Here is a 26852-nt window from a genome sequence, read left to right as displayed (position 1 = left end):
AATGCGGAACACACATGACCAGAATCGTGTTTTGCAGATCCGCAATTTAAAGGCCACAAAATCGGATATGGTCGTGTGAATGGACCCTAAAATGAATGGGTACGTGCTGTCTGTGGAGAACACGGACATCACACATCTGTAAATCACTGATGTGTGAATGAAGTCTAGCTTATAATATATATATATATATATATTTTTAGCATGAGCACCATAGAGCGGCCTAAAGATATAAAATGTGCACAGGGGCGGATTGGCCATAGACGCTATGCGGAAATTCCCAGGCTCTCCTGATGGCCGCAGTTGCCCTTGATCTCAACTGTACAGGGAGTGCATAATTATTAGGCAAGTTGTATTTTTGAGGATTAAGTTTATTATTGAACAACAACCATGTTCTCAATGAACCCAAAAAACTCATTAATATCAAAGCTGAATATTTTTGGAAGTAGTTTTTAGTTTGTTTTTTGTTTTAGCTATTTTAGGGGGATATCTGTGTGTGCAGGTGACTATTACTGTGCATAATTATTAGGCAACTTAACAAAAAACTAATATATACCCATTTCAATTATTTATTTTTACCAGTGAAACCAATATAACATCTCAACATTCACAAATATACATTTCTGACATTCAAAAACAAAACAAAAACAAATCAGTGACCAATATAGCCACCTTTCTTTGCAAGGACACTCAAAAGCCTGCCATCCATGGATTCTGTCAGTGTTTTGATCTGTTCACCTTCAACATTGCGTGCAGCAGCAACCACAGCCTCCCAGACACTGTTCAGAGAGGTGTACTGTTTTCCCTCCTTGTAAATCTCACATTTGATGATGGACCACAGGTTCTCAATGGGGTTCAGATCAGGTGAACAAGGAGGCCATGTCATTAGATTTTCTTCTTTTATACCCTTTCTTGCCAGCCACGCTGTGGAGTACTTGGACGCGTGTGTTGGAGCATTGTCCTGCATGAAAATCATGTTTTTCTTGAAGGATGCAGACTTCTTCCTGTACCACTGCTTGAAGAAGGTGTCTTCCAGAAACTGGCAGTAGGACTGGGAGTTGAGCTTGACTCCATCCTCAACCCGAAAAGGCCCCACAAGCTCATCTTTGATGATACCAGCCCAAACCAGTACTCCACCTCCACCTTGCTGGCGTCTGAGTCGGACTGGAGCTCTCTGCCCTTTACCAATCCAGCCACGGGCCCATCAAGACTCACTCTCATTTCATCAGTCCATAAAACCTTAGAAAAATCAGTCTTGAGATATTTCTTGGCCCAGTCTTGACGTTTCAGCTTGTGTGTCTTGTTCAGTGGTGGTCGTCTTTCAGCCTTTCTTACCTTGGCCATGTCTCTGAGTATTGCACACCTTGTGCTTTTGGGCACTCCAGTGATGTTGCAGCTCTGAAATATGGCCAAACTGGTGGCAAGTGGCATCTTGGCAGCTGCACGCTTGACTTTTCTCAGTTCATGGGCAGTTATTTTGCGCCTTGGTTTTTCCACACGCTTCTTGCGACCCTGTTGACTATTTTGAATGAAACGCTTGATTGTTCGATGATCACGCTTCAGAAGCTTTGCAATTTTAAGAGTGCTGCATCCCTCTGCAAGATATCTCACTATTTTTGACTTTTCTGAGCCTAAGTCCTTCTTTTGACCCATTTTGCCAAAGGAAAGGAAGTTGCCTAATAATTATGCACACCTAATATAGGGTGTTGATGTCATTAGACCACACCCCTTCTCATTACAGAGATGCACATCACCTAATTATGCTTAATTGGCAGTAGGCTTTCGAGCCTATACAGCTTGGAGTAAGACAACATGCATAAAGAGGATGATGTGGTCAAAATACTCATTTGCCTAATAATTCTGCACGCAGTGTATTTCCGTCCTCAACATGGGGCCAGTTTTATTTTATTTTTCCAGGGCCACTTTAAGTTCCCAATTCGCCCCCGAATGAGCAGCACACGCCTAGTAATTTTTTGTTAATCAACAAATTCATGTATTTTACAGAACTACTCCCAATACTTCCTAGTGCACAGTGTGTACACATCCCGCAGCTTATCACATTATTCCGCCACATAAATTTGCTGACCCTGCGCCTACTCCTATTCATTTTACATTGCGTTATCGCAATGACACTGCTGCCCCCTAGTGTACATGAAAGTGTAACGCAGGTTCTTGTGATTGTGCTTTTATACGTCCATCCAACTCGGCTGCCACCTAGTGTACATATAGTGCACAGCAGGATGAAGCAGGATATTCTTTTGGTTGGTTCATGCTGTGTCAACATGGCGCCTGGTGACGGACAGTCTGCAGACAACGTCATCGCTAAGGCTTCCGGGCTGCTTGATTCCCACTTGTATCTAGTCCGGGTAGGCAGCGTGTCTGCTTAGGCTCCTCATTGCTTGTGCAGGTTTACGGGAGCGGCAGTGATTATGTGATGTCTGCATTTTCGGCATAAAACTCGTGGTTTATCTGTGAGGATATAATATAAAGTATGGAGGGTATGAAAACTACGTGCAAGTGGTCCCCATGGGTGAAAGGATTAGTGGGGGTCCTGCATGTATGGCCCCTTCCTACAGGTCCTCAGGGTCGGGTCAGCTGGTGGATCCTGCCGTATATCAGGGTAGAAATCGCAGCGTTTTCTGCCGTGAGCTTTTAGGCCCCTTTCACGCGAGCGAGTATTCCGCGTGGGTGCAATGCGTGATGCGAACGCATTGCGCCCGCACGGAATCCGGACCCATTCATTTCAATGGGGCGCTGTGTACATGAGCGTTGGTTTTCACGCATCACTTGTGCATTGCGTGAAAATCGCAGCATGTTTTATATTCAGCATTTTTCACGCAACGCTGGCCCCATAGAAGTGAATGGGGCTGTGTGAAAACCGCCTCCGCAAGCAAGTGCAGATGCGATGCGTTTTTCACGGATGGTTGCTAAGAGATGTTTGTATACCTTCAGTTTTTTTTATCACGCGCATGCAAGACGCATTAAATCGAATTGCACCCACGCGATAAAAACTGAACAAACGAACGTGATTGCAGGCAAAACTGAATCACTTTGCTTGCGAAATCGCGCATTTTTCACTGAACGCATTCGCAACGCATCCGGACGCGCTCGTCTGCAAGGGGCCTTACTGTCAATGCTGCGGACCTGCTTGTGGTTAACCCCACACGTCTGTCTGGGCGCGCCCCGTCTTGGCACTCTCGGCCTCCTATTGAAAACCGTGGGAGATGGCTGCAATTTTGGCGAGGAATCCACACGAAAATTCTGGTGGAAGAATATTTAGTCACAGGCTGGTTTTTTAATGTGTTAGTTAAACAGTTGGGCGAAGAGGGCAACTTTACAAACATTTAGGCCTCATGCACACAGCCGTTATTTGGGTCTGCAAACGGCGGCTCGGATGCAGACCCATTTACTTCAATGGGGCCACAAAAGATGCGGACAGCACTCTGTGTGCTGTCCGCATTCGTTGCTCCGTTCCGTGTCCTATTCTTGTCCGTCTTGTGGACAAGAATAGGCATTTCTACAATGGGCTTCTGTTTTTTGCAGATCCGTGGTTTGCGGAAGCGCAAAAAAACTGAACGGTCGTGTGCATGAGGCCTTACAAGTAGAAAAGGGTGTAAACGTTGGCCAAAAACTACTGCCAGCGGCTGAAGTTGTTTTTACGTCAGGTGCACGGACTGCCATAGATTTTCTTAATTTATGACAATGTAGTCGGTCAGATCATCGCTAACGACCGTTCATAGAAACGCTCGTTAGTGATGATCGACTTGTGTAAAAGTGCCACCGATGAATGAGTAAATGCTCGTTTATCGGGCAATCACATTTTTTTTATGCAGGCTAAAAAAAATCATTTGCCGGCTGCAGATTGTGCGACTGCTGCAAAACACAGGACACGTCCTATGTTTCGCCACAACATGCGGAGCACGGTCTGCGGCCGGCAAATAATGATTCGGTGTGGGGACAAGTGATGGCATCACCTGCATGTAACAGCAATGGTCTCCTTCACTGACGAGCAGGCGATTGCCAGGAAGGAACGCTTCTTCCCAACAATTGTATTGCTCATCTGCAGGTGTAATACAGTCCTAAGACCGGCCGTGCTGCGGATCCGCAATACACGGGCACCGTTCCGTAGGCATTCCGCATCACGAATGCGGACCCATTCACTTCAATAGGTCAGCAAATCCGGAGATGCGGAACGGAACCCTACAGAAACACTACAGAGCGCTTCCGTGGTGTTTCGTCTTGTACTTCCGTTGCGCAAAAAGATAGAACATGTCCTATCTTTTTGCGGAACGGGCAGATCGAGGACCCATCAAAGTGAATGGGTCTGCGATCCGCTCCGGCTGCCCCACGGTCGGTGTTCGTAAATTGCAGCCCGCAATCTGCGGGCAGCAGCACGGCCACGGGGCGCACACTTTCGTGTGCAGGAGGCCTTAGTAAATGACCCCCAGTCAGTATTTGCTCATTGATTTCCATCAGTGATTTTGAGCCAAAACCAACAGTGAAGCCTCCACAGAGATAATGTATAAACTGCGGATCTGCAAAACACAGTTAGAGGCTGTGTGCGTGCCCCATCACGGTGCGGACCCATTGAAGTCCGCATATTGTGGTGAAGCATAGGACGTGTCCTGTCTTTTGCGACACAGCCGCACACGGAAGGGCTTGCGGTTGTGTGAATAAGCCCTTAGTAGTCAGTCATTTTTGGTTCTATTGCTGTTCTGATACTACAGCTCTCAGCATACCCAGAACACTGCTGGACAGCTGGGGCTTAGAAGTGGCAGCTGCCCCCAGGTCCCGGCACCTGAAGAGTCCCATAGGACACCATTATATAAACGGTACTTGGCCCTGTTATATTGGGACCCAGGAGCTTATGGTCATGGACATAGCTGCCGTCTCAGTTAGGGGTGGAGATAGAACCCTCCATGAATTTCTTTCTAGTCCATCACATACACCCACACCTTGTACATCTTATTTCGCTCTAGTTGTGGCTTCCATAGAGCACTGTAATAAACCTCGATCGCACATTGTATATTAGGATGGATTTCCTGCAGCAATTGGTTTACTGAGGTCCAAAATGTTCTCATGAAGTCTGGTGCCCGAGCCGCTGCCTGTGAACCATCCTCACCTGGCATCTGGGATATATAAAACAAATTCTTCATAGGCCGGTTGTGGGCAGAGGTATATACACTGGCTAATGTGCACTTACTGCTACGATAAACCTACCTATGACTGTCATTTTACTTTTGCAGAATATCAGCACAGGGTTGGCAATAGCTGGCATCGTTTTGTGCGCCAGGAGCATACGACTGGTAAGGATGTGCTATGTTTAAATGGCTAATGTCATCAGTAACATGGTTAATAAACTGGCTGACTTTAGACATTTGCTAATGTCAGCTGAAGCTAACAGTCTGCGTCGCCACAGTTTTTGTGATTTTAATTTTAATTTTATTTTATGCAAATGAGCCCCACAATGGATTTGAAATGAAACGAACAAGACGTGCTTTGACTGCAGACTGTCGGGTTTAATTTGAGGGCATTTACATCCAAATCAGGTGAACGGTGTAGGAATTACAACAGTTTGCATATGTGCCTCCCACTTGTTAAGGAACCAAAAGTAATGGGACATAATAATAATAATCATCAATCAAACTTTCACTTTTTAATACTTTGTTGCAAATCCAATTACAGCCTGAAGTCTGGAACGCATAGACATCACCAGACGCTGGGTTTCATCCCTGGTGATGCTCTGCCAGGCCTCTACTGCAACTGTCTTCAGTTCCTGCTTGTTCTTGGGGCATTTTCCCTTCAGTTTTGTCTTCAGCAAGTGAAATGCATGCTCAATCACATTCAGGTCAGGTGATTGACTTGGTCATTGCATAACATTCCACTTTTTCCCTTAAAAAACTCTTTGGTTGCTTTTGCAGTATGCTTTGGGTCATTGTCCATCTGCACTGTGAAGCGCCGTCCAATGAGTTCTGAAGCATTTGGCTTAATATGAGCAGATAATGTCCGAAGCACTTCAGAATTCATCCTGCTGCTTTTGTCAGCAGTAGGGTTGTTGCGGGTATCGAAATTTCGATACCCAATCGATACTTTTGTCCCGGTATCGATACGATACCGGGATTTCCGTTTTTTCGATACTGGGCTGCGCTTCTGCGCAGTCTAGTATCTCTGAACATGAGTGCGCTGCTATCGGCGCGCTCATGTTCTCTCTCAGCAGCACGGGGAGAAGGAAGCTGTCCTCCCTCCCCCTGTGCTGCTGCCGCTGCCACCAATGAGAAGAGAGGGGCGGAGGAGGGGCGGCAATGAGAAGAGAGGGGCGGAGGAGGGGCGGCAATGAGAAGAGAGGGGGTGGAGGAGGGGCGGCAATGAGAAGAGAGGGGCGGAGGAGGGGCGGGCGCACTGCGCCCCCAATGATAGGATTACTATCGGAGCGATGGGAGGAGACATCAGCTTCACTAGTGGGCGTTCCTTTTCCCTGCGCTGCGATTGGACAGCGCTACAGCCAGGGAGAAGGAACGCCCACTAGTGAAGCTGATGTCTCCTCCCATCGCTCCGATAGTAATCAGCAGCATGTGGAGCAGGAGAGGAGACAGTAATGGGGCACTGCGGGCGAACGGAGCGGCGCCCAGGACTAAATGGTGAGTGCTGAGACATCGGTGGGCGCCGCTCTGTGTGGCCTAATAGTGAAAGTCTGGACTCATACAGTAGTCAGTCTTTAACACATACAGGAGGCGGGTGCCGGCAGCAGAATCGCATTGCCGGCACCCTGCCCCTGACAGGGAGCTGCGATCAGCGGCAGTTAACTGCCGCTGATCTGCTAGTACCCGCCTCCTGTATAAAGGGGTAAAATCATTGGTGGTGCAGTGTGCCCCCCCCCCCCTCAATCCCCCCATCCCATTAAAATCATTGGTGGCACAGTGCGCCGGCCCCTCTCAACCCTCCAGTATTAAAATCATTGGTGGCAGTGGCCACAGGGACCTCTCCACTCCCCCTCATTGGTGGTGCAGTGGCAGCTTCTGATCGGAGCCCCAGCTGTGTAAGCCTGGGGCTCCGATCGGTTACCATGGCAGCCAGGAAGCCCTGGTTGCCATGGTAACATCCCTGATGCTGTGTGCACAAAGCACAGAGCAGCAGGGACAGTGTGGAGTCCTATTCACCCTGATAGAGATCTATCAGGGTGAATAGGAAAAGGGATGAAAGATCCCAGGTTCTAGCCCCTAAGGGGGGAAATAGTTATTAAATAAAAAGTGAAAAAAAAAAAAACACTAAAATATGAAGTATAAATCACCCCCCTTTTCCCAATTTCACATATAAAATATATAAATAAACATATTACATCGCCACGTCAGAAAAGTCCAAACTATTAAAATATAAAAAAAAAATCTAGGTGGTGAATGCCGGAACAGAAAAAATAAAATAAAAACTGCGCGATTCGCCATTTTTAAAAATGAGGAATGCACGTGGCTTTTTTTGTTTATTTTTTTCGCGTGGTATCGAATGGTATCGAGTATCGCAATACTTTTTCATGGTATCGAAACCGAATCAAAAATTTGGTATCGCAACAACTCTAGTCAGCAGTCACATCATCAATAAATACAAGAGAACCAGTTCCATTGGCAGCCATACATGCCCACACCATTACACTACCACCACCATGCTTCACTGATGAGGTGGTATGCTTAGGATCATGAGCAGTTCCTTTCCTTCTCCATACTCTTCTCTTCCCATCACTCTGGTACAAGTTGATCTTGGTCTCATCTGTCCATAGGATGTTGTTCCAGAACTGTGCAGGCTTTTTTAGATGTCGTTTGGCAAACTCTAATCTGGCCTTCCTGTTTTTGAGGCTCACCAATGGTTTACATCTTGTGGTGAACCCTCTGTATTCACTCTGGTAAAGTCTTCTCTTGATTATTGACTTTGACACACATACAGTACACCTACCTCCTGGAGAGTGTTCTTGATCTGGCCAACTGTTGTGAAGGGTGTTTTCTTCACCAGGGAAAGAATTCTTCGGTCATCCACCACAGTTGTTTTCCGTGGTCTTCTGGGTCTTTTGGTGTTGCTCAGCTCACCGGTGCGTTCCTTCTTTTTAAGAATGTTCCAAACAGTTGTTTTGGCCACGTCTAATGTTTTTGCTATCTCTCTGATGGGTTTGTTGTTGTTTTTTTCAGCCTAATGATGGCTTGCTTCACTGATAGTGACAGCTCTTTGGCTCTCATCTTGAGAGTTGACAGCAACAGATTCCAGATGCAAATAGCTCACTTGAAATGAACTCTTGACCTTTTATCTGCTCATTGTAATTGGGATAATGAGGGATTAACACACACCTGGCCATGGAACAGGTGAGAAGCCAATTGTCCCATTACTTTTGGCCCCTTAACAAGTGGGAGGCATATATGCAAACTGTTGTAATTCCTACACCGTTCACCTGATTTGGATGTAAATACCCTCAAATTAAAGCTGACAGTCTGCAGTTAAAGCACATCTTTGTGGTGGTGTATAGAGCCAAAAATGTTAGAATTGTGTCGATGTCCCAATATTTATGGACCTGGCTGTATATGAATGAACAGTATCTACTGACTTTATCGGGGCGAGGATAATGTTGGAGGATAGCAGATGGAAATGCAGATTGTTTGTAGCTGCTGTCATGGCCCAGTCTGCTCAGTAAGGCCACCTTCACATGGTCAGTATTTGTCAGTGTTTATTATTATATTATTTATAAGCTCAACCCAGGAGTGAAACCTACTCAGATGAAAAGGTTGAAAACGATGACCCTTTTAGATAGCTTTTTGTGATTGCTTATTATACAGATCTTTATGCAGGGCTAGGATCATTTATTTCTCGTCCATATTGATTGGGGGACACAGGAACCGTGGTATAGCTATGTCCTCTAGGAGGCGTTGACACTAGTAAAAGCTGTTAGCTCCTCCCCTGGCAGCTATACCCCCTCCAGCCTGGAGAGAGAGCTTCAGTTATTTCTAATGTCAATAGGAGGCAAGTTCCTGAAGCTTTTTTTATTTTAGTTTCTTATTTTTCTCCTTCTTCTTTTACAGGTGGGAAACAGTGGACGCCTTGCCTCCCTGTTCTCCCGGGGGAGCACGCCAGCGTTGGTTCACCACGCTGCCTCCTCCCCCACAAGAAGACAAGGGGACCTGCATCCCGCCAGCTAAGGGTCACCCATCCAAGTCCCTCTTCCAGCTTCCTGCCACTAAGGTGCCAGTAGCTGAAGGGTACTGAAGGATTAAATGGTCACTCGGACCTTAGCGTAACTTTTGCAACCTCTCTGACTAGTAATCTTAAAATTTTTATCTTTATTATCACTCTTTTAAAATACATTTACTACTTGGGAACTCGCTGCTTAAAAATCCTCAGGGAGGCAGGGACCCCATAGTGGGAAATTGCATTTAGATAGTGTTAGACATAGAGACTCTTGCATAGTTTGGAGACTCGAGGGGTGGTCATATCCCGCCCTGAGAAGTCTAATGTGGACATACACTATATAACAAACATTAGACAGATCCCGAACCCTGATCTCCCTGAGGATTTTTAAGTAGCGAGTTCCCAAGTAGTAAATGTATTTTAAAAGAGTGATAATAAAGATAAAAATTTTATGATTACTAGTCAGAGAGGTTGCAAAAGTTACGCTAAGGTCAGTATAATAAATATAGCGTCGCAACCTCCTGAGGGATCCTTTGTTTGTTGTTTAAATAGTAGCTGAAGGGGTGACCCTGCTGGACCAGAGGAAGGGTGAAGACAGCTGGACAGGTAAGTGATGCCTGCTCCAGGCTGTCGTTCCTAAACCCCCTTCCCCCACGGGCCCGCCCGCGTGCCCGCCGCAGCGATCTTGTCTGCATCGGACCACAGGAAAAACCTAATGTTATCCTTTCTCTTCCTCCCCCCCTCACAATGGGCGGCAGTAAAAGAGTCACCCTCCGGTCTCCTAGCACCACCCGCCGGAGGGGTGATTGATGTTACTCTGCGCTTCGGGGAAATGGATCGCATCAGGTGGAAGGGGGCGTGGCCTAACGGGAGCACAGAGAAGCAGGGGCTCTGCAGCGGCGGCTTCTTTCATTTCGCATCGGGCAGTAGCCTGTTCCAGGCGCCGCCTAAGGGGGTTAATTCTGGCAGGGACACTGGGCACTGAGAGGGTTACTAGCGGCGTGCACATGCTTGTGCACGTGCGCGCGCATCGCTGCGATTCTGAGGGGACGGGGCCTACTCTTCCCGCCACAACTTTAGGAAGTCTTCACTGTAAGGTCTCATGCACACGACCGTTCAATTTTTTGCAGTCCGCGGATCCGCAAAAAACAGAAGCCGCCCGTGTGCCTTCCGCAATTTGCGGAACGGAACGGGGCGGCCATTGTAGACATGCCTATTGTCCACAAACCGGACAAGAATAGGCCAAAACGGCGGCTCGGATGCGGACCCAAACAACGGCCGTGTGCATGAGGCCTAAGGGACATCCTCCTTCTGGACGGCGTCTTTCCTGGCTCTGGTAGGAACTGTGCTCCTCCCCTCGGGTCGCTGTACTCTCTCCAGGCCCAGATTGCCCACCATCATGTCTGATCCCTCAGGGGCTCTGCCTCGGCTGCCAATAGCTGTCCACTATGCCTGCTCTGTATGTCAGGCAAAATTCCCTTGCGGGCAATCGGATTCTGTCTGCTCTGCTTGTCAGAAACCCAGGCAGGGGGCCCGTACTGCCGCTTCCCCCTCCGGCCGCCAAGTTACCAGATTGGGCCAGAACTCTCTCTCAGGCGATGGAAAACCTTGCAAAAATCTCCCAATCCACTCTATCTATAGTGGGTCGCTTGGTTGAGAATCTACCACGTGCACAGGCTGCACCTCCCTCAGATGCACCCTCCAGAGCTTCTTGCTCAGGCGACCCCCCTAGGTCACTTCCCTCCAGTGATTCCGTCAGTGTACGGCATTCACAAAAGCGTTTCAGAGTAGACCACGTTTCTTCCTCTGACGCATCTCCCTCTCTGCCCCGTGTACGGTCTCATTCAAGTTTTTCTTCTCCTGGGGACGTGCTGTCCGAAGGAGAGGTTGAGAACTCTGTTTTGGATATGGATACGGAGCAGCCTTCTAAGTTGGCCTCCACCGTGGACAGCCTCATTGCTGCTATCCGCGACACCTTCCGGGTGCAGGATGATCCTCTCACCACTGACCAACAGGGGGTGTCCTTCTTCCATCCGAAACAGGCCTCAAAGGTGTTTCCTCGCCATAGTGATTTTTAAGCAGTGGTTTCCAAGGCTTGGGATCATCCAGACATGCGTTTTTCCGCCCCCAAGAAGCTGGAGATCCTATATCCTTTTCCAGCGTGGACATCCCCTCCTATAGTGGACCCACCAGTAGCACGGCTAGCCAAAAATACGGCTATTCCTATAGCCGATGAATCCTCCCTTCAGTCCGCTGAAGATCGTCGGATGGAATCCTTGACAAAGTCCCTTTTTGCAGCCACGGGGTCAGCCCTTAGGCCCGTGTTCGCCTCCGCGTGGGTAGCAAAGGCAATCTCTGAGTGGGGCAGCCAGCTGGACCAGGACTTGTTATCCGAGGTCCCTGCTAAGGATCTCCGCAGCTGATCATCCAGGCAGGGAAGTTCCTCTGCGAGACGTCCCTGGACGCTGGCGCCCTTATCGCGCGCTCTTCGGCGCTTGCAGTCACCTTACGCCGCGAGCTTTGGCTGAAGGTGTGGGCAGCGGACGCGACTTCCAAGTGTTCTTTAGTCGGTCTCCCCTTTGCTGACACCCGTCTCTTTGGCTCTTGGCTGGACAAAATTATTTCTGAGAGCAAGAGCACCCATCTCCCACAGCCTAGGGCCAAGCGGGCCTCTCACGTTAGGTCAGGTTCCTCACATGGCAGGCCTTTTCGTCGATTCGCTAGTTCCCGCCCCGTAGCGAGCTCCTCCGCTGGGGAAGGCGGGTTTACTTCCCAGGGTCTACGCAAAAAAAGTCCTTTCAGGCACAGCCCTCCTGGTGTCCCAGACCTCATTCTGCTTGACCCCCTGTGGCTAAGCAGTCCTCGGCCTGAAGGTGCACCCCCTCCTCTTCCAGGACGTCTGGCGGACCCACGTGTCCGATGCTTGGGCGCTCGAGATTGTATCCTCGGGATGCCTGATTGAGTTCCTGTCTCTTCCCCGAGACAGGTTTTTTCAATCCCATCTTCCACGGGACCCCGAGCGAGCAGCCGCCTTCTCCCAGGCCATTCAGTCCCTCCTGGACCGGGGAGTCATCTCTGCCGTTTCCCCAGCAGAAAGGTTCAAGGGGTTCTAGTCAAACCTTTTTGTGGTCCCCAAAAAGGAGGGCTTAGTGTGCCCAATCCTGGACCTCAAACTGCTGAACAAGTTCCACTGCCTCCAGCGGTTTCGGATGGAATCCCTTCATTCCGTAATTGCTTCTCTGGAGCAGGGGGAATTCCTTTCGGCCATACAGGGAGTGCAGAATTATTAGGCAAGTTGTATTTTTGAGGATTAATTTTATTATTGAACAACAACCATGTTCTCAATGAACCCAAAAAACTCATTAATATCAAAGCTGAATATTTTTGGAAGTAGTTTTTAGTTTGTTTTTAGTTTTAGCTATTTTAGGGGGATATCTGTGTGTGCAGGTGACTATTACTGTGCATAATTATTAGGCAACTTAACAAAAAACAAATATATACCCATTTCAATTATTTATTTTTACCAGTGAAACCAATATAACATCTCAACATTCACAAATATACATTTCTGACATTCAAAAACAAAACAAAAACAAATCAGTGACCAATATAGCCACCTTTCTTTGCAAGGACACTCAAAAGCCTGCCATCCATGGATTCTGTCAGTGTTTTGATCTGTTCACCATCAACATTGCGTGCAGCAGCAACCACAGCCTCCCAGACACTGTTCAGAGAGGTGTACTGTTTTCCCTCCTTGTAAATCTCACATTTGATGATGGACCACAGGTTCTCAATGGGGTTCAGATCAGGTGAACAAGGAGGCCATGTCATTAGATTTTCTTCTTTTATACCCTTTCTTGCCAGCCACGCTGTGGAGTACTTGGACGCGTGTGATGGAGCATTGTCCTGCATGAAAATCATGTTTTTCTTGAAGGATGCAGACTTCTTCCTGTACCACTGCTTGAAGAAGGTGTCTTCCAGAAACTGGCAGTAGGACTGGGAGTTGAGCTTGACTCCATCCTCAACCCGAAAAGGCCCCACAAGCTCATCTTTGATGATACCAGCCCAAACCAGTACTCCACCTCCACCTTGCTGGCGTCTGAGTCGGACTGGAGCTCTCTGCCCTTTACCAATCCAGCCACGGGCCCATCCATCTGGCCCATCAAGACTCACTCTCATTTCATCAGTCCATAAAACCTTAGAAAAATCAGTCTTGAGATATTTCTTGGCCCAGTCTTGACGTTTCAGCTTGTGTGTCTTGTTCAGTGGTGGTCGTCTTTCAGCCTTTCTTACCTTGGCCATGTCTCCGAGTATTGCACACCTTGTGCTTTTGGGCACTCCAGTGATGTTGCAGCTCTGAAATATGGCCAAACTGGTGGCAAGTGGCATCTTGGCAGCTGCACGCTTGACTTTTCTCAGTTCATGGGCAGTTATTTTGCGCCTTGGTTTTTCCACACGCTTCTTGCGACCCTGTTGACTATTTTGAATGAAACACTTGATTGTTCGATGATCACGCTTCAGAAGCTTTGCAATTTTAAGAGTGCTGCATCCCTCTGCAAGATATCTCACTATTTTTGACTTTTCTGAGCCTGTCAAGTCCTTCTTTTGACCCATTTTGCCAAAGGAAAGGAAGTTGCCTAATAATTATGCACACCGAATATAGGGTGTTGATGTCATTAGACCACACCCCTTCTCATTACAGAGATGCACATCACCTAATATGCTTAATTGGTAGTAGGCTTTCGAGCCTATACAGCTTGGAGTAAGACAACATGCATAAAGAGGATGATGTGGTCAAAATACTCATTTGCCTAATAATTCTGCACGCAGTGTAGATATCCAGGACGCATACCTCCACGTCCCCAAATGGTTCTTATCTGCCGACACATTCTATGTTTCCGAGAGCCTGGACCATCTCATCCTTCTCTCCCCTCAGGTGCGGGCGTCCCTTTGTTGGTGGCTGTCTGTTCCAGTTCTGGGAAGGTCCTTCCTTCCGATCTCCTGGACGTTTGTTACCACCGACGCCAGTCTACTGGGTTGGGGAGAGGTGTTCCCTCCCAGGACAGTCCAAGGCACATGGTCTCGGTCGGAGTCCAAGCTCCCGATCAATGTCCTGGAACTCAAGGCGATTCTTCTGTCCTTCCGGCACTGGACCCACCCCCTGAAGGGTCGCCCAGTCAGAGTCCAGTCGGACAACGCCACGTAGGTGGCGTACATCAACCACCAAGGGGGAAGACGCAGCCTTGCTGTGATGCAGGAATCTGCCGAGATCTTACGGTAGGCGGAGGCCTATGTACTGGCAATTTAAGCGATCTACCTCCCTGGTGTGGAGAACTGGACTGCTGACTTCCTCTGCAGGACCACGATAGATCTGGGCGAGTGGTCCCTCTATCCGGAAGTATTCAAGGCGATCTGTCTCCGTTGGGGTCGCCCCGACGTGGACTTGATGGCCTCAAGGATCAATCGGAAGCTTCCCACCTTCCTCTCCCGCGCAAGGGATCCGGAAGCTTGCGGCGTGGACGCCCCTGATCTCCTCTTGGCAGGGGTTCTCCCTCTTTTATGTGTTTCTCCCCCTACCCCCTCCTGCCCAGGGTTCTCCGGAAAATCAGGATGGAGGGCATTCCGACGATCCTCATTGCCCCAGATTGGCCCCGTTGCGCGTGGTACGCCGACCTCGTTCTCCTTCTGGAAGACATTCCTTGGTCACTGCCCCTCAGAGACGACCTGCTTTCGCAGGGACCGGTCTTCCATCAGCATTTAAGGTCTCTTCGTTTGACGGCGTGGCCATTGAAACCGCCATTCTAAAGCAAAGAGGTTTTTCGGTGGATGTTATCCGCACTATGATTCAGGCTAGGAAGCCTGCTTTCTCCAGGATCTATTACAGGACCTGGAGGTCCTTCCTGGGATTCTGTGAAAACCGAAACATTCCTCCTCTTTGTTTTTCTCTTCCCACAGTCCTGTCCTTTCTTCAATCAGGGTTGGACCTTGGTTTGGCCTTTAGTTCTTTGAAAGGTCAGGTCTCGGCGCTGTCTATTTTTTTCCAGCGCCCTCTGGCCCGTAAGGATTTTCTTCAGTGAGTGGCACATATGGTTCCTCCGTACTGTCCTCATTTACCGCCTTGGGATCTGAATTTAGTCCTCTTAGCGCTCCAGGCTTCCCCCTTTGAGCCTCTGCGGGAGATTTCTCTCCGACTCCTGTCCTGGAAGGTGGTTTTCCTTGTGGCTATCACCTCCATCAGACGGGTGTCTGAGTTGGCAGCACTTTCTTGTAGAGAACCCTTCCTGGTTCTTCATAAGGATAAAGCGGTTCTCCGGCGCGTTCCTTCCTTTCTTCCAAAGGTGGTCACCGACTTCCATATCAACGAGGAAATTGTCTTTCCCTCTCTGTGTACCTCTCCTTCACAACCTAAGGAAAGGGAGTTGCATCATTTGGATATTGTCAGAGCTCTGAAGATCTATTTAGCAACCTCCGCTCCCTTCCGTCGTACGGACTCCCTTTTTGTCATTCCGGAGGGTCCTCGCAAGAGATTGGCGGCCTCCAAGGTGGCAATCGCACGTTGGATTCGGGCTGCAACTGCGGAGGGACAGGGTTCCGCCCTTAGGTGTCACGGCTCACTCCACCAGAGCGGTGGGCGCATCTTGGGCTCGGAGGAATCGCGCTTCGGCTGCACAGTTGTTTAAGGCAGCTACTTGGTCCTCCTTACATACATTCACAAAATTTTACTAGGTGCATACTTATGCATCAGCGGACGCTGCCTTGGGCCGCATGGTCTTGCAGGCGGCAGTATCCTAGATGCCTGCAGGGATGCTTGTTTCCATGGGGATGTGGTTTTTCCCTCCCTGTGGACTGCTTTTGGACGTCCCATGGTTCCTGTGTCCCCCAATGAATATGGGCAAGAAAAGGAGATTTTTGTATAACTTACCAGTAAAATCTCTTTCTCGCTCTTCATTGGAGGACACAGCACCCACCCAGTATTGTTATTCAACCACAGCTGTGGCTGTTTCTGGTAAGAAACCCGTTGGGTCTTTTGGCATGGTTGGTGTTCCATGTTTTTTTCTTTGGTTGGCTTGCTTCTCCTACTGCTTGTACACAAACTGAAGCTCTCTCTCCAGGCTGGAGGGGGTATAGCTGCCAGGGGAGGAGCTAACAGCTTTTACTAGTGTCAACGGCTCCTAGAGGACATAGCTATACCACAGTTCCTGTGTTCCCCAATGAAGAGCGAGAAAGAGATTTTACTGGTAAGTTATACAAAAATCTCCTTTTTGGTAAGTCAAACTTTGCAAAATTCAGGCTACCTGGACACGTTGTGGATTCCGTGTGGTATTTCTGCGCGGAGTTCCAGACATAAAAAACTCAGAGTAAGGCTACATGCACACGAATGATGTTTGTTTCCGTGTTCATTCAATTTTTTTGCGGATAGGATGCGGACTTTTTGCGGATAGGATGCAGGCTTCCAGTATCCATAGTTTCAGGTGCTGCAAATCTCGTATCTTTACAGCATAGACAATTGCCTTCAGATGATACAAGATGTGCAGCACCTGAAACTATGGATACTGGAAGCCTGTGCTAGCATTTCTCCTGCGGTGTTGCTATCAGTGTGTGAAGAGTGGGAGAAAAGGGTTGCATGACAATCTAACACAATGGGCAGCAAATTGAACACATTTTGTAAGTGGTCAGAAACTTGTAACTCACAAACAGGAAGTTAATATCACCAACCATTCCCATTTTATTAAGGTGTATCCATATAAATGGCCCACCCTGTAGTTTCACAACAGCTAAAGGTTGCTGATCCCTGGCGTATGCGTAGCGTATGCCATCAATATTCGATAGGTAAAAATCTTACTCTCAGCACCCTGACTGATCAGCTGTTCGAAAGAGCTGTGGCCCTTGTGTGTGCACTGTGGTCTCTTCATTGTATACACTGTATTCTATTCAGTAGCAGCCGGGCAAGGTATTGCAGCTTGGTCCCATTCAGAGAATTGGATCCCCATTGATCGGATATTTATGACCTACGCATGTAGTAGAGTTACACTCATGCTTTATGAGACGTGTTATCTAAACTAAATGCGTTAAGCAAACACCTTCAATTGCTCTTCAATGGCTTTTGTCTCAAGATAACGCGATGAGTTAAGAAATTTGAGTTTAGAGCTTGAGTGCTAACCCTGCTACATCTGTACGTAAGGAAAAACACTTTAAAGGGCATCTGTCAGCAGATTTGTACCTATGAAACTGCCCTTGGCAGCTGAAGACATCTGTGTGGATCCCATGTTAACATGTTCTCTCATTGCTGAGAATAATTATGTTTTAACATATGCAAATGGGGTTGGGACCATCAGTTGCGTTGAGGAAGAGTCAGGTGGATACACAGCTGATAGTCCTACTGAATAGACTGTTAGAATTTGTATTATGGCAAGAAAAAAGCAGCTAAGTAAAGAAAAACAAGTGGCCATCATTACTTTAAGAAATGAAGGTCAGTCAGTCAGCCGAAAAATTGGGAAAACTTTAAAAGAAAGGGCTATTTGACCATGAAGGAGAGTGATGGGGTGCTGCGCCAGATGACCTGGCCTCCACAGTCACCGGACCTGAACCCAATCGAGATGGTTTGGGGTGAGCTGGACCGCAGAGTGAAGGCATAAGGGCCAACAAGTGCTAAGCATCTCTGGGAACTCCTTCAAGACTGTTGGAAGACCATTTCAGGGGACTACCTCTTGAAGCTCATCAAGAGAATGCCAAGAGTGTGCAAAGCAGTAATCAAAGCAAAAGGTGGCTACTTTGAAGAACCTAGAATATGACATATTTTCAGTTGTTTCACACTTGTTTATTATGTATATAATTCCACATGTGTTAATTCATAGTTTTGATGCCTTCATTAGTCATGAAAAAAAGAAAACTCTTTGAATGAGAAGGTGTGTCCAAACTTTTGGTCTGTACTGTACATGTATAAAAAGAAGCAGCTTTGTTTGATCTAATATTAAATACACTGTGCATTATCACTAAGGGTTGGTAATATTGAACATATTCATTTTCTAATTATGATATTATACTCCTATAAGCATATGCTTTTGATCTGCACTTATCACTTGTTACCATTCACTTTTTATCTCCTTTTTCTTTTTCCACTTCTTTTCACTGTTTTATTATTATTATTATTATTTTTTCACTTTGGTTCTTCAACTTTTACTCTAATGAAGTTTACACCCACAATATACGTGTTTTATTTATTTATTATTGGCCATTGCGATATATTATATATTTTATGTAATGATTTTAAGTATTACTGGTTATTATATAATCATTCACTCTATAATAGTTATATTGTATATACACTATTTAATAATAATTTTCTATAATAGGCTGCGATATATGTGTTAATTAACTCCCACTGACATATGTATATATGTGATGGATAGTAACTCTGCGATACATCAATAATGTATTTTTATGTACCAATCATGAATATAAGGGAACGGCAATGAATAGACAGCTGCAGAGGTCTTTTGCGTTCCAAAGTGGAACGCATGGAATGATCACGTGCTGCCAGTCTCGTGGGACTGGTGGCATAAGCTTCCAAGAAGAGGAGGATGTGTGGGGTTGGATTGGATGCGATGCGTTCCATGGTGGACCGCATGCCGGATATCCGGTCCGGCGAGTGTGGCCTTCCGTGGAGTGCCCCGCGTCCATCCACCCTTCAGGATGGTCATACTTGATCCTGCCTCGATTGACGTTTTTCTCCTGCGTTTGCCTCATTGTACCTTGCTCCACCTAGATGTATGATCGATGTGCGTGGTGTTTTTGTATGGTGTCTGGACACTGAAGGAACCAGAAGTGAGTTGGTGCGTTCCGAGTTGGAACGCACCACACTTCCTGTTTCCGATTTGGGCGTATGTTTGGTTTCATGTGTTTCCAATTGACCTAGTCTACAGACTATATATGATCAGTGAATACACACCACTAGTATCCCTTGAGAAAGCGACCGCGAAACACGTGTCTGGATCCAGGACTGTCTTGGTCTGTATATTTTACTGCATTTTTCTCCTGTATGTAATTTGTATTTTGTGGCACTATGCACTTTATGTATCGACTTAGGGCTGGGGCTCATTGTCACCCATAGCCTGGGAGATTAATTACTATTTATATGTATTATAAGTGACAGATCTGTGGATATCATTCCTGTGTGACTAATGCTGCTAATATATATGGATTTCAACAAATGTTTTAAATAAGTATATGTTCAATAAAAACTTGTTATTCTATATTATATAAATTGCTGTTCTGATTTGTCAGTTTTGACTTTGATTACCAGGCACAGATGTCTTCATCTGCCAAGTGCACATGTAACAGGTCAACCAGTTTCATAGGTACAAATCTGCTGACAGATGCCCTTGAAGGCCATGGTCACACAGTGCATTTTTGTTGGAGTGTGAACTAGGCCCAAACTAGTACAACCCTTCAAAATAGTCACTGGGACTGGAGTGTTCATTTCGCACAGATTCTTCAACAGGTTTTGCTTTTTGAATGCCTTATGTTTATGTCACATCTATGCAATTTAATGATTTTTGTGTTTGCTAATTTCTACCAGCTTACAAAATTTACACAAGCTAAAGACATCCCGGAACAGTTCATAAAGAAGAATGTGAAACTGCGCGGGAAAGTAGTTTGTGTGAATGAAGAAACCATAGAAATCGATCACATTCCTATTAGTCTCCCTGTTCTGAGATCTGTACAGAAGAAATGTAAGTATACACCTACTGATACACTACAGAATACAGTGTCGTTTATAGCCACTGACCACGGAGGGTCCGATAACGAGGGACAAGGAAGAGAGGAGGACAGCAGCCACCGCCTGCCAATGCTGAGGATGGGCCATCACTAACAAAATCCTTCAAAACCCCTTTAACGGCTTTACTAATAATCATTAAGGTGAATGTCTGCCACTAAACACCATTCTGCTTCATGTAGTCAAAAAGTTTATCTTAAAGGGGTTGGCCACCTTATCAAAAATTTTCCAAATACCGGCAGGCTTTAAGTAGCACTGTAAGTGACTTACCCGTAAAACGATATAAGGTAATCTGCCCCAATGTCCAGATATGTGAAGTTTGACCCCCTTGTTTCAGTACAGTCTCTACACTGACTGTATAGTGTTCCCACCCAGAACATGGCCACAGATGGAGGTACGTAGCACTTTACAAGCACTAGTTTTTATGCCGTTGGCAGTGTTATTCAGTGGAAGGGGCATAAGCTGCCCATACACATTCAGTAGCTGTTGGGGGTACGATCCTTCGGCCGACTGCTATCTCTCCCGACTCCCTCCCGGCTTTCCCCTACATCCAGCCCCTTTGATTAGTCTAAGATTGTGCCACATTTTGTTATGTCGGGTGAATATTTCTGTGCAGCACAATACGGCTGGGGCTACACGGCGACATCAAATCTAATCATTGTCATTGAAGTTGCTATGAGATTGCACGCCAAGTTGGCCCAGCCTTAAAAGAATTTTCCAGGATTCAATTTGGTTTTTACTTAGATATTCTAAGGTGTTGGACCTCATACAAGATTCATACACACCTGTCCCTGACGCTCTGGTCCAGCACCCTGGCTGCATTCAGTGATCTTCCAGTAGGCTTGTTTACGTCCTGCTTGGCCACGTATAGGGTCAGGTGGTCCTCTGCATCCAGTGACTGACCTCGGTGGCACCAGCAGTGTGCCAGACAGTTTTTAAGGGTATTTTCCCTTGTAAATATGTCTACATGATTAGAGGTATGGCTGCTTTTCTCCCCCCTCCCAGAAAATAACACTACATCTGGACAGGTGTGGCACTGTTTTGAAGAAGGCTTCCGTGGTTTCCTAATTTTGGACAACCCACTATATAAAACATTCTGATATACTTTGTGTTTCAGTTCCTCACCATTTTCAAGATATGTGTTTGCTGTCAGTGAATAAGAGCATTCTTGATTACATTCAGAGGGAGCAAACCCATACAGGGCTACAGTGCTAGCTTATCTCCCGCAGTCCCATAGAGATTAATGGAGCAGCAGACAGCTGCTTCATTCATGCGGTCCACAAAACACGGATAAAAGCCATGTGCGTTCCGCATTTTGCAGAACGGAATATCCTGCCCACTGTAGAACTGTCCTATCCTTGTCCGTAACACGTACCAGAATAGGACATTTTGTTTGCGGGTGCTGCGTAACGGACATACAGATCCAGCATACCGTGTGCTGTCTGCATCTTTTGCAGCCCTTTTGAAGTGAATGGGTCCGCATTTGACACGCAAGAAATGCGGATCAGATGCGGACCAAAGCCACGGTCACGTGCGTGAGTCCTTATTCTGTAAAGATTAAGAAGAATACATTTCATGCAATTTCATGTATATAAGGAATATGACATTTTGTGTTTTGTATTTGCAGAAACGGTGTAAGTTACCCCACTGAGTCTATTGAATTCTTTTTATGCCCACAGGGCATGGGCAGGGCAGCCTGCTGGTCAGACTTGCTGGAGTTGAATTGACACAGGATGGCAAGATATGGTTACAGAACAATCTCCAGCCCTCAGAAATGCTGTGGTTTCAGTTACTGAACAGAGAGGACTCAATGCTAGACTGCTTTGTCTTCATCAACAGGGTAAGAGCCTCAATGTTACTAGTATTGCCAAAATATAGGGCTAAATTCATGGGCACTCTAGAGTAGGACTCAATAATGCAAGCAGTACTGTAAAGGACCAGCAGATGGCAGTCAGCCCTGTCTTTTATTTTATTTTATTTTTTTATCAAGTGCAGTTCAAATTTGGTAATCCCCCTTACAGCCCTAAAACTATATAGGTGCCCATACACAATATAGCTTAGTTACCTGAACCCACCGATGTGAGCAAAACTGGCCTTCTTATGTGTGGCGACTCTTTGCCCAGGAGCAAATGTAGGAGAAGAAAGATCAGACATGTTAGATTTCTCCAAATCCTTTGATCTCACTAGAGAAGGCACTGGCAGCAGATTATTTCCCATCCCCCAGTGACATGTCTGCTTAAGCATACAAGTTTATGGGGGAGTGGGTAACACAGTTTGTAAGGCTGAAAAAAGACATATGTCCAGTTCGACCTGTTATCCAGCAAAGGTGTAGAAGACTTCTTTCTTCCAGACGCAGAGGATGTCCCCTCGTCACTTCTCTTTCGGTGACGTCATCGGCGCAGGCGCACTGAGGGAGTGCTGAGGAGGCGAGCCTCCTTATCTCAGAGCGCCTGCGCTGAATCAACACAGGCGCGCAATTTTTTGAAATGCTGACAGGGCCAGTCAGAGGAGGAGATCGCGGCTGGCCCTGTCAATCAACAGGAGGAGGGGGCGTTTTTTTGCGGCTGCTACCAGCAAGTAGACGCCCTACTTGCTGGTAGACAGGTAATTAGCATATTATAAAAGTACGTTTTTTGACATATCTACTGAACGAAAATGATTAATAACATAATGTATAGATATATCGCAGTATTGGGATTAGAAGTATACAAAAAAAAAATAATAAAGAGTTTAGTGGGGTGACAGAAGCCCTTTAAGAACTTGTATTTTGCCTCTGTACTGCGTCCGCTTACCCTATCTACCAGAGCGAAACCCCACAATAGTTATTAGATCTCCCCTCAGTTGTCTTTTTTTCGAAACTATCTCTCCACTAAATAAGAGTGATGCCACGTGTCGCGGCTGTGATGCGTTTTGGATGCAGCATAAAAAAAAACTTGCCGTTTTTGTGTATTTTCTCCTAGCAAAGGGAAGGCGCACAGCAAAACTGAATTACATTAATTGCAAAATTAATGTCATTTAAGCCTGCTGTGTTTATCGGGTGAAACAGTCGATCGTGCAGGCAAGTAAATTATCGTTTCTGGCCAGCAGAAATGCAGAGCTTCACCCCCACTGAACGAGCAGCCGGTTTTTGGAAGGAATGCTTCCTTCTCTATAATCGGCTGTCCCTCAGGACATGTAAACCCACCATTAGGGTTCCGCCAAGAACTAATCAAGGTTTATCGGCACCTTTGGGCCAGCTTCATTGGCGTTTTTAACCCACGTGCCTAGATGTTAGCTGTAGAGACCCCTTTACAGGGGCCAACACAGCTGGCGGTATTAGGAACGAACAATTATCAGGAGTTGCCTGCTTGTAAGAAGAGGTGAAAGCTGCATTTACATGCAGTAATCGTCCCCTACAGCGATCACTGGTCCCCATAGAGAATCATTGGTTTCAGAGCAGCAGATCACTGCCCAGAAACGATGATTCAGGTGTCTGCATCAAGGATGCTTTCACCCGATGGACAACCTTTTCATATTCATCACCTTTACACCTTAAGGGTCCATTCACACGTCCGTAATTTGGGTCCGCAATTTCCGGACCCATTCACTTTCAATGGGGCTGGAATGGATGCGAATCCGCATTTCCGGGATCCGCATCTGTTTTTTCGGGATCCGCAATTTCGTTCCTGAAAAAAATAGAACATGTCCTATTCTGGTTCGCAATTGCGGAGCAGAAAAGGCATTTTCTATAAAGTGTCTGTGATGTGCGGTCCGCAAATTGTGGATCGCACATTGCAGTTGTCCGTGTTTTGCGGATCCGCAAAACACTTATGGATGTGTGAGTGGACCCTTACCCGGGGTAATTATCAGGAACAAGTGTTCCTTGAAATGCTCCTTCTGGATACTTACTCCTATTGTTGGCCCTTGTAACGGGGCCTTTAGTGAAAGGGTTTTCTAGTCACACACACAGCTTTTTACAAAGTGTATTTAGTATATCCAGCAGTCTATATTTGGTTCTCAGACAGAGTATTCTACACATGAAGGACATAAGATTATCATATCAATATAAACAATAAACGTTCAGAAACCTGTTTTTCCGGTTTTTCTTCCAGTGTAAGTACTCTCCTTTCCTGGTGACTCACCTGAAGCATGGGATGGATGCATTCATTTCAATACTTCCATGTAACCTGAAAATAACCTTTTTTTTTTTTGTTATGCTATTAAATTATATAAATTGTGACACGTTCCATCAAACTTCAGAAGTGAGGCATTGTAGGGGAGAAGATCTACATGCATACAAACTCAGTACAGAACCGCACAGCCTACATCCACAGAGGCTCCATGTGGAGGGCTCTGCCGCGTGCATGAGCCAGAAGCCGATCACAGAAAGAAAACGGATTCTTTCACTTTAGTTCTTTCTGTTTGGTTGTATTAGGAATAAAGATCCGAGCAATACTGGGACAAAATACTGCAGAGTGAGCTCACCCAGAGCTTTCTCTGTGCTAAAAGAAAAACAGATTCTGCATCTTCTGCACGGTTTTTATTCCACTACCGTTTTTAGAGTGTGTTTAGACCTCACATTGATTTTGATGGGACATGGGAATCCACATAAAGAATGGAGATGACACTTTTTTCCCTCTGTGCCATTGACATCAGTAAAGGTGAACTGCAGGCATTTTTAGCCTGCCAAAATCTGTGCGGAAAAGAGTCAGTGTGAACATAGCCTAAATAGTCTATAACCAATGATATAGCACTTTTTGGGGGTAGATAAAGGATATGTTCCTACCGATCTTATGGATGAATCTAGGCAGATTTGTTGTGGATTTTATGACGAGGATATCACCCTTTGCAAAGGGTAATATTCATAGTATAAAGTGACATGCTGTGGATTTAAATTCCACTCCGCATGTCAAGTATTTTTCAGCAGCATGTGCTTGAGGTTTCCTAAAATCTCATCCACTTTGCTGCAAAGGTAAACACTGCATATTTTATGCCTACAGCGTAAAAGAAAAAAAAATCAACAGCATATCTGCCATACCTCAACAGTGGACAATAGATAAATGATGTCTCTTACAGAAAAAAAATTCTGAGACTGAGTTACAACTGCGTTCTGAATTATTTTTTTATGTTCTGTCATTGGAGCAGAAAAACCAAATTCAAGCTGGAATGGATTCATCACATGACGAACACTTACGGCACTTGATGGACCCTTTGACTTGGTCATCTCCAGCAGGCTGTTAATGGACCCTTTGACTTGGGCATCTCCAGCAGGCTGTTGATGGACCCTTTGACTTGGGCATCTCCAGCAGGCTGTTGATGGACCCTTTGACTTGGGCATCTCCAGCAGGCTGTTGATGGACCCTTTGACTTGGGCATCTCCAGCAGGCTGTTGATGGACCCTTTGACTTGGGAATCTTCAGCAGGCTGTTGATGTCTGGATCTGGCACTGGCATTCACTATAATGTGGACCGGCGGAGATCCCGTCGCAGCCCAGCAAACATGCAGAGAATCAACCAGCGGTTTTCTTCCCGCTGATTCTTGCCATGTTTGCCGGGTGAGGCCAAATCCCTGCCAGTCCCCATTATAGTGAATGGGGCCGGATGGAATTCCGTCGGCACCGTCCGGAACTGCAAAACGCATATGTGAAACAGGTCTCATAATGGGATCCATCAGGTTTCCGGTAGGGTGTCCATCATTTTACTGGAAAAAATAGCTGTGCCTACTGCATTGATTTTCTTCCCAATATGACTGAATCTGCAGTGGAGACTTCTATTGGAGCCTCCATTGCAGATGTGGGCAGAACATTGAATGTAGCCAAAACTGCAAAGATAATCATGGGTTTCTTGTTTTCTGCGTGCTGTGTACAGTAGCAATATTAGCAGCATGGAATTGGCAGAGGCCAATATTAATATTATGTTTTTGATCTGTTCCCTGTCACTCCAAAAAAAATAACCATTGGGGTTGGATCTGAAAACCTGTAAAGGTACCAGTGGAGGAATGTGCATTTATGAAGCTTTATTTCAGATATTAATGTTATGTTTGTTTGGCCGCTTCACAGGGAGGTTTCATCAATGACTGTCTGAATGTGGTGCTATTAAAAGAAGGACTTGGAAGAACAGCTCATATTCGGGGTGTACATCAGGGACCAGGACATCACTTGGCATTTTACAAAAGACTACTTCAAGCAGAAATCAAGGCACAGAAGGCACGGAAAGGGCTCTGGAAACAAGAGAGCCAGATGAACATACTGACTAATGCAGTTCTCAGTAATAGTATTATTCAGCATGTGAAGCAATTCTTCAGTTTGATGACAAAGTACTGGAAGAAATTCCGGTCCTGAATTGTATGCCGGTGTGTTTCTGTATGAAGCGTGATGGCCCTAGTCTGCAGTCAACAGCTTTGTCTGGATGGCAGCAGTATGACATCTACACAAAAGCGGTGCACACCTGAAGCGTTATATGTTCATATGTACCTCCGAGGGAGGGAAAAGTTTTCTAATCCCTTGTGAGTGTTTCCAACATACACATTAGTGCATTCACCAGCAGATGATCTTAGGGAAGAGAAGGATTCGGTGAACTGAATTTTTTTTCATCCAACCTTTTGTTCTCCAGGGAGATAAGCTATTGCCGGAGGCATCTGGCAGTGGCTTTCTCTTCTGTCCTCTTCATAATGCATACATTCTGAGCCAAACCAAGCTTGTATGTGTATGGGGGAGATGGCTGTCAGGAGAACATTTGGCCATCAGCTTTCCTCTCTCTGTTTGTGAGAACACTCTGATTGTGATCATTAAAGGGTTCTTCCGGAATTTTTATATTGTTGGCCTATCCTCAGGTTAGGTCATCAATATCAGATAGGTGGGGGTCCGACACCCGGCACCCGGCACCCCTGCCGATCAGCTAGTTAAAGAGAAGTCCACGCTCCGTACGAGCGTAGCCTTCCC

The 26852-nt window shown here is 46.3% G+C and overlaps 1 protein-coding gene across 2 annotated transcripts; it reads left to right on the top strand.

Annotated features, from left to right (window-relative positions):
• The first annotated feature begins 2234 nt into the window (after positions 1 to 2234).
• C4H3orf33 (chromosome 4 C3orf33 homolog) lies at positions 2235 to 26852 on the top strand. Of its 2 annotated transcripts, XM_040431052.1 has the most exons (5): positions 2235 to 2363; positions 5244 to 5303; positions 19736 to 19889; positions 21613 to 21773; positions 25971 to 26852. In XM_040431052.1, exons 1-5 carry the CDS (start codon positions 2238 to 2240, stop codon positions 26250 to 26252), a joined length of 783 nt encoding a protein of 260 aa, XP_040286986.1. In that variant the 5' UTR covers positions 2235 to 2237; the 3' UTR covers positions 26253 to 26852. The 2 variants fall into 2 exon arrangements, with proteins under 2 accessions (XP_040286986.1, XP_040286987.1); XM_040431053.1 differs by lacking the exon at positions 5244 to 5303 and having other exon boundaries at positions 2260 to 2363.

The sequence above is a fragment of the Bufo bufo genome, chromosome 4 (genome assembly GCF_905171765.1).
Source record: "Bufo bufo chromosome 4, aBufBuf1.1, whole genome shotgun sequence".
Lineage (NCBI taxonomy): Eukaryota > Metazoa > Chordata > Amphibia > Anura > Bufonidae > Bufo > Bufo bufo.
Note: the sequence above shows the minus strand (reverse complement) of the source record. Positions and strands in the feature narration are given on the sequence as shown.

Bases quoted from the DNA above. Each gene is read 5' to 3' on its own strand.
- C4H3orf33 (XM_040431052.1), top strand. From the start codon at position 2,238: ATGAAGCAGGATATTCTTTTGGTTGGTTCATGCTGTGTCAACATGGCG. The intron at 5,304-19,735 runs GTAAGGATGTGC...AATTTCTACCAG, and splicing joins GCGCCAGGAGCATACGACTG to CTTACAAAATTTACACAAGC. The intron at 19,890-21,612 runs GTAAGTATACAC...TTATGCCCACAG, and splicing joins GAGATCTGTACAGAAGAAAT to GGCATGGGCAGGGCAGCCTG.